At 45.6% G+C, this 7,549-nt stretch overlaps 1 protein-coding gene across 1 annotated transcript; it reads left to right on the forward strand.

Moving 5' to 3' along the window:
- Positions 1 to 3,058: 3,058 nt before the first annotated feature.
- LOC104981520 (calcitonin receptor-stimulating peptide 2-like) lies at positions 3,059 to 6,979 on the forward strand. The gene is made up of 5 exons (XM_010830666.1): positions 3,059 to 3,103; positions 3,350 to 3,505; positions 4,504 to 4,598; positions 5,346 to 5,474; positions 6,017 to 6,979. Exons 1-5 carry the CDS (start codon positions 3,059 to 3,061, stop codon positions 6,177 to 6,179), a joined length of 588 nt encoding a protein of 195 aa, XP_010828968.1. The 3' UTR covers positions 6,180 to 6,979.
- The last annotated feature ends 570 nt before the right edge of the window (positions 6,980 to 7,549 follow it).

Consider the following 7,549-nt stretch of genomic DNA (forward strand, 5'->3'; position numbering starts at 1 on the left):
ATTATAGCCTCAAATGCTTAATTAAAAAACAAGAAAGATTTCAAATCAACATTCTAACTTAACAACCTAAGAAACTAAGAAACAAAGAACAAATTAAATGCAAAGACATCAGAAAAAAGGAAGTAATAAAGACTGTAAGGGTAAGGGTTTTTCACTCAGTTGAGTCCAACTCTGTGACTCCATGGACTGTAGAACACCAAGCTCCTCTAGCCATGGGATTCTCCAGGCAAGAATACTAGAGTAGGTTGCCATCCCCTTCTCCAGGGAATCTTCCCAACCCAGGGTCTCCCACTTTGCAGGCAGATTCTTTATCAGAGCCACCAGAGAGCAGGGTAAATGAAATAGAGGGAGAAAAAACAGTAGAGAAAAATCAAAGAATCCATAACTGGTTCTTCAAAAACATTAACAAAATTGACAATGTTTTACCTAGTAGACTAATTAAAAAAGAGAAGACTCATATTACTTAATCAGAAATGATAGAGGGACATTACTACCAATTTGATACAAATTAAAAAAATGAAATTTTATTGTGAAAAACCACATGCCAAAAAATTGGATAACCTAGGTGAAATGGACAAATTCCTAGAAACATAAAACCTACCAAAATTAAATCAAAAAGAAATAGAAAACCCAAGGGAATTCTCTGGCAGTCCAGTGGTTCAGACTCCACAAAACAAAGACTACTTTTGTTTCGAAGGGTAAGAGTGGGGAATTAAGACCCTGCAAGTCATGCCACGGGCTTCCCAGGTGGTGCTGAAAAGTTAAGTGAAAGTGTTATTGCTCAGTCATGTCTGACTGTGAGACCATGTGCACCACAGCCCACCAGGCTCCTCTGTCCATGGAATTTTCCAGGCAAGAATAATGGAATGAGTTGCCATTCGTTTCTCCAGGGGATCTTCATGACCCAGGGATCAAACCTGGGTCTCCAGCATGCCAGGCCAATTCTTTATGTCTGAGCCACAGGTGGCACTAATGGTAAAGAATCCGCCTGCCAATGCGGGAGACACAAGAGAGGCAGCTTCAATCCCTGGGTCAGGAAAATCCCGGGGAGTAGGAAATAACAGTTCTGTTCAGTTGCTCAGTCATGTCTGATTCTTTGTGACCCCATGGACTGCAGCACACCAGCCTTCCCTGTCCATCACCAACTCCCGGAGCTTACTCAAACTCATGTCCATTGAGTCAGTGGTGCCACCCAACCATCTCATTCTCTGTCATCCCCTTTTCCTCCTGCCTTCAATCTTTGCCAGCATCGGGGTCTTTTCAAAGGAGTCAGTTCTTCACATCAGATGCCCAAAATATTGCAGTTTCAGCTTCAGCATCAGTCCTTCCAATGAATATTCAGGACTGATTTCCTTTAGGATTAACTGGTTTGATCTCCTTACCATCCAAAGGACTCTCAAGAGCCTTCTCCAACACCACAGTTCAAGAGCATCAGTTCTTCGGTGCTCAGCTTTCCTTATAGACTTGGACTTGCGCACTTCCCTCTAGTTACTCCCATCTCCGCGTCCCTTGCCGCCCGGTCTGAAGAGAGTCGATATCAGACACCCAGTTTCCCCGCCCCAAGATTTTATTACCTTGAATTGATGCCACTCCTGGGCTTAAAAAGCAGAAAACTGGGATAAGAGCAGCTTCGAGGTTCACGTTCTGAGCCGCGAGACCACGAACCTGAAATGGAAGAGATGTGCCGCGAGGCAGGCGTGTCGAATGGAACACTGAGATTTCTTGACACTGAGGTCTGGGTGTGAACCTGTCACTCGGTCACTCATGTCTCGTTTCAGCTAGAATCATTTCTCCTGGGATCTGGAGAAATGATCCAGGGGTGCCCCACCCCCAGCTCCCCCGCTCCGCAATGCCGCTGCAGTTCTTGCCGCGCTGGAGGTCTCTACAGGCTGTGTGGATCACGGACTGTGCGCTCAGACCCAGCGATCCTGTGTACAGGGAGAAGCGTCTTTCTCTGCGTTCTACCTGCTAAGGACAAGCCAGGACCTCGGACCTTCCTGGAAGGCTTAGAGCAGTCACTCCAGCAGAGAGATCCAGAAACCTGTTGGCCAGGGTGTAGGAGGGTCGAGGTACTGGGCAATCGGGTTTTAGAGAACACGTTTATTCCAGAGAGTCATGGAAGGAGGGCGTAATTCTGCTCCTGCGTGCTGCACGCTTGCTGCCGGACTGTGAACATCACCTGGATGCCCCGGTGCACCAGTGTCATTTTGTGAGTGCCTGTGGTTAGGGAGCGCTCACCCGTTTGGAGTCAGTACTGAGTTTTGTGAGTGTGTAAGAGTAGACAGAAGCCAGCACGGGATTACACTCCCGCAGGACTCTTCAGCACCATCAATCTTGGCGGGCTTTCTAGCAGAGGACTGAATTGCAGTAGATGAGGGTGCAGGGCTACCATCACAGGTCACTGGAACATCTTGGTAAACCGCAGCGGGCAGCTGGGCAAATGGTTGGGAAAGGAGGGTGAGCATTAGGTCATGAATGGTGGGGGAGGAGGCGTGGGTCTAGAGGTCCGCTTGGAAGCTGGGAGGCATCTAAGCCTTGCACTTCCCTGCTCAGGCTCAGCCGGGCATCCAGCCCCTCCTTAACCAATGAAGGACCACCCAGCATGACTCCAGGTAGCCGCGGAGGGTGTTGATTGGGAAAATGTATCGTGATCTCACAGAATCTTCTATGAACTTCTTCTAGATCCCTAACTGGGTGGAGAACAGGTACATGGTTAGTAATGATAGCATTCCTTCAAGACTGGAATATGATTCCCATTTCAGAGATAAGTATGTTGAGACTTTACTAGTTTCTAGCCTGCAATCTTATTACCTGGCAAAGTTACAGCTGGAACAGAGCTGAAATCTGTCAAAGTTCCTAGACTTCCACGGCTTTATCTCCACGTGCCCTGCTCTCCTACCCACGCTTCCTGCTGCCTGAATCTGACTCCCTGCTTGGGCACAGAATCATCGACTCTGCTGCGCATTAACCCTGAAGTGCTCTTGGACAGGGGTCTATGGTCAAATCAAGGGGATTCAGGATTCCCTGTAATGTTGGATTCTACCCTACAGGACTAGGAATGGAGTGGGATGCGTGCCTGTTCAAAATCCTTGAAACCGAACAGGTAAAATTAACCGTGACGTCAAATTGTCCTCAAATTCCAACTTACTTTTCCTGTGTTTTTCATTTGTCCTCACCAACCCCCCTCTGTGTCCCCTTCCTACCCCCGCCATCAATGACCTCAGTGCAAATACAAGTGGGATGGTACTTCTGGATGCTCCATGTTCTGGATGCAAGTGGTGACATAATCCTTCTGGGGCTCACATCCTTCCCCTCATTGGTTGCCTGGAGCTCCTGGAACCCCCCCTAGACCCAGAGCAGCGGGAATAAAAGCAGCTGCTCGCGCTGGGAGGTTTCAGAGGCATTCAAGTGTCTCCACCACTTCTGCCAGAGTGCCATTGCCCACCGCCAAAGCTACTGCTGCTGCTCCTTCCTCTGCTCCCAGCCACCTGGTGCCGGCTATCAGGTAAGCCCGGAGATTCCTGCTTAGCTGGGATTCTGTTTCTCTTTCTCCCCTTGCTTCCCTCTCTCTCTCCAGTACTTTTTCTTAGCGGATCTCCTCTTGTCTCAACGGCTCTGTCCACTGCTGTCCAGGTCTCTTCGACACACTGCGTTACTCTGCAAGGCTCCTTCCACAGGTAACCCTGAATGGTCTCAGTTTGCAAACTCCCTTCTTCACTCTCCTCATGCCCAGGCTGGCTCCAGTCTCTTTCTCGCGGCTCATGTACTTAGGTCAGTCTGGGATGCTGAAGCTCCCCAGGGCACTGCAGGCTGATCCTGATGCAGGAGTACCTTTATGAAGCCAGTGCTGTCATGGGTCACATTTTATGTCTAGTGGACCAAGGGAAATGTGTTTCAAATCCAGGACAGTGCAGGCAGGTGGGAAACAGGGACAGGTAGCTATTAAACAGAAGCCCTCATTTGTGGGTTCTGGGAATTTTTTTTTTTTTTGCCAGTTTAAGTCCTGGGTCCCAATTTGAGACTTCCAGATTGATTCTTACTGGTCATATTTATCAATGTGAACAGCTGAGCATTGGAATTTGGTCTTTCAGTTTCTTGGGGATTCCAACAGCAGAAATTTGTCCTTGGGAACTTCCTTCCCCCACCATGTGTAGTAAAAGTCCCACACCAGCAGGACAGTTCTGGGTTGTACAAGCAGGAAACTGGTGGTCACAGGTACTCCCAGTGTGTCCTAAGTGTGTACGATGTTGGTAGGGACCTATAGACCAACATCTTTTCACCCAATTTCCTGCCAGTTTTCTTTGCTAAACCAAGCATTCTACAGGCTTACTGGATCATCTAGTGGTTCACTTAGCTATTGCGCATATGATGGTGAAAGGGAGTGAAATGACCAGCCTGAAACCAGGACAACTGGGAGTTAGAGGCATAGGCAGGAGCAGAGCCCAGGTCTGTGGGCTCACGGAATTTAGACCTGCTACAGGTGGTGACATTCTTTTCTTGCAGAGAGGTATCATGGGGTTCTCGAAGCTGCCCCTCTTCCTGGTCCTCAGCATGCTGATCATCCACCAGGCAGGCATGCTCCAGGCAGCACCATTCAGGTAAGACAGCCCTGCCTGGAGCCCTGTCACTTCCCACAGCCCCTGGAATTATACAATTCTATGTTCTCAATTGTGCTGTGCTGAATCTGGCTCTTATGAGGGGGTGGTAATGTATGAATGTAAACATGTAGATAAGTTTATCATAAATTTTTTATGAGATAAAGATGTATAGCACACAGTTTATAGACATATGATACATTATATTCCTTGCAAATTTCATATACTGTGAACCTCATAGCATTCTTTTGTTGATTTTTACCAGACATTTTTATCTTTAGGAAACCTAGTTACTAGTTTAACCATAATTTGTGCAATGAATTGCATCCTAATTTGCTAATTGCTTTGCCAATAAATGTTATTAAATCTGATATATAAAATCTGATATATATTTTATCTAATTTCTCACCTTCATTCAAATTACATTAAAGTGAAACCATTTTCAGATTTAAATAATTAATAATGGCTATATTTTATACTAAGCTCATAAAATTCCTGAAAATCTAACCATCACCTTTCACAAGTCTATATGATCCACTTGGACCAAGCCACTTCTCTAGGTCACACCAGATCCTAAATCCTGGTGAAGCAGCAATTTTGGATGAACAATGGCCTATGCCCTGTCCATTGAGAGCTGGTTTAGTCACATCTGTAGGGGAAGTCCCAGAATCCAAGAAACTTCATTGCTTATCCTAGAATGAGGACTTTCAGGGACTCAGAGCACCTGTTGCTCTTGTTTCTCCTCCCCAGGTCGGTCTGGAAAAATGGCCTTGTACCAGCTACACTCACTGAGGAGGAATCGTACTTCCTACTGGCCACAATGGTGAAATATTATGTGCAGAAGGCCAGTGAGCTGGAGTATGAAACTGAGGACTTCGGGTAAATCTGTGTATCCCTCTCAGAACATGGCTTACCTTCTCCATTGGCATACCAGGAAGACATATCCTTAAACATGAGATTGGGGGACTTCCTTGGTGGTCTGTGCTTCTGATGCAGGGGGTCCCAGTTTGATCCCTGGGTGGGGAACTCACGAGTTGGCCACATGTTGATCTCACATGTTGGCCAAAAAAAAAAAAAAATTGAGATTGGGATAGTGCCATAAGTGTCTCTCTCATCTCATAAGCCTTGGATGATTTTTAATTTACACAGAAAAGATGGCTGTTACAGATCTATGTTCTAAGACCAGTGACCCAAACCCCCTTTGTTTTATGATACCCCTGGAAATGTCTACAGGGAGTGATTGTAGTATTTTCCCTAATGCTCTAGGCTTTTCTACTGTGATGATCGTATTTAGCAGAAACATTTAAGGTTCACTGGTGCCTCTCAGAGTAGTAATTTTCCACTGATGGTCCCATGGGGCAGCACCTGCTCTCAACCTCTCACTGACAGATCTTTTCATTTTTCTCCATCCTACAAATCAGCGTCATTGCCCAGGAGAGAACCAGTAATGCCGCCACTGGCATGACCCATAAGATGGCAGGCTTCCTGGGCAAATCTGGGAGCAAGATTAAGAGGAACATCATGTCCACCAACGTGGCTCCAAAGCCTTTGGCCGGCACCACAGGGATCTTCAGAACCAAGTAGTGAAATAACTCCAGGAAGAAGGTGACCAGCCCAGTACTTCAAATGGCACAGCTGGTGGCTGGGTATTACAGACATGCATGCCACATTCTAACCCTCTCTTGGCCCGTACCTTAAAAAAATCCACAGCAGAGTTGCTGAGCCCAGTGTCTAGATACAGAACAGAGAGTCTCAATATCTGAAATCCCTCTAACTTGGGTTCATTTGTTTTCCAGTGTCTCCTGGTGATACTGAGATCATCTGCCGGGAAACATAGATCCTATTCATTTCAAAACACTGTTCCAGACTTCTCTGGTGATCCAGTAGTTAAGACTGCACACTTCCACTACAGGGGGCAAACGTTCGGGCCCTGGTTGGGGAACTAAGATCCCACATGCTTAAGATCCCTCACTGCAACATGCCACACCATGGTGCAGAAAAAGCAAGCATACAAACAAAAACTGCTCCTTGCAGTTATAATTGTGATTATTCTAGTTTTTGAGTTTGAAAGGCAAAGACCCGACCCTTTGAGAATATTCCCTACAATGTCATCTGGATTCAGAGATAGACTTGGGTTCAAATACTGTGTCCTCTACTATGTCACCATGGGCCAAACCCTCTATAAGCCTGTTTCCCCATTTAACTTGAAGGCAACAATACTAGCTACCTGTTAGCAGCTGAACTCTATTCTTGTAATTTGCGATGAAAGAAACTTGCAGAAAAAATAGCATGGAAGACCCGCATGTATGCATGCTTGATGTTGAAAATGTTCTTTTCCTTGAAGTAAACTGAAGCTAAATGCAAAATAAAATCATTTGCAGTTATCTAGTGTGCATCTTTTAAATATTTGATTCTATGTTCAGTAAATATGATTCATGTCTCATCGGCTTATCTGGCAGAAAATTAGGGCCCTGTCAGCCAACTTTGCCAAGAGGTATTACATCCATTATGAATTCAAACTAACTTAGTCTTCACAGACATATTTTGTCCTTAGAAGTATTTTGATTGTGAGATTTTTTTAGTGATAATATATCTGACAATGTTTATTAAATGGCAACCAAACCCTTAGTTTAAAACAAACTTAGCCAAAATACACTACATTTCCCTTGTGCTCTAAAGTTAGAATGTCCTTAAAATAACTTTAATATTCTTTAATGTGTGTGTGTATGCTCAGTCGTGTCTGACTCCTTGCAATCCCATGGACTGTAGCCTGCCAGGCTGCTCTGTCCATGGAATTCTCCAGGTAAGAATACTAGAGTGGGTTGCCATTTCCTATCCCAGGGGATCCTCCCAACCCAGGGATCAAACCTGCACCACTGAGGCACCTGGGAAGCCCAATCTTCTTTAATAAGCATGTTCAGTTTAACCTACTGTTTATTTTGCTTCTTCAAAGT

The sequence above is a fragment of the Bison bison genome, unplaced genomic scaffold (assembly GCF_000754665.1).
Source record: "Bison bison bison isolate TAMUID 2011002044 unplaced genomic scaffold, Bison_UMD1.0 scf7180017864518, whole genome shotgun sequence".
NCBI classification, from domain to species: Eukaryota; Metazoa; Chordata; class Mammalia; order Artiodactyla; family Bovidae; genus Bison; species Bison bison.

What these genes read in the sequence shown, in the direction of transcription:
- LOC104981520 (XM_010830666.1), top strand. Translation starts at nt 3,059, where the DNA reads ATGGAGTGGGATGCGTGCCTGTTCAAAATCCTTGAAACCGAACAG. An exon ending in AAATCCTTGAAACCGAACAG is followed by an intron (nt 3,104 to 3,349) that starts GTAAAATTAACC and finishes AACCCCCCCTAG; the next exon opens with ACCCAGAGCAGCGGGAATAA. An exon ending in CTCCAGGCAGCACCATTCAG is followed by an intron (nt 4,599 to 5,345) that starts GTAAGACAGCCC and finishes TCTCCTCCCCAG; the next exon opens with GTCGGTCTGGAAAAATGGCC.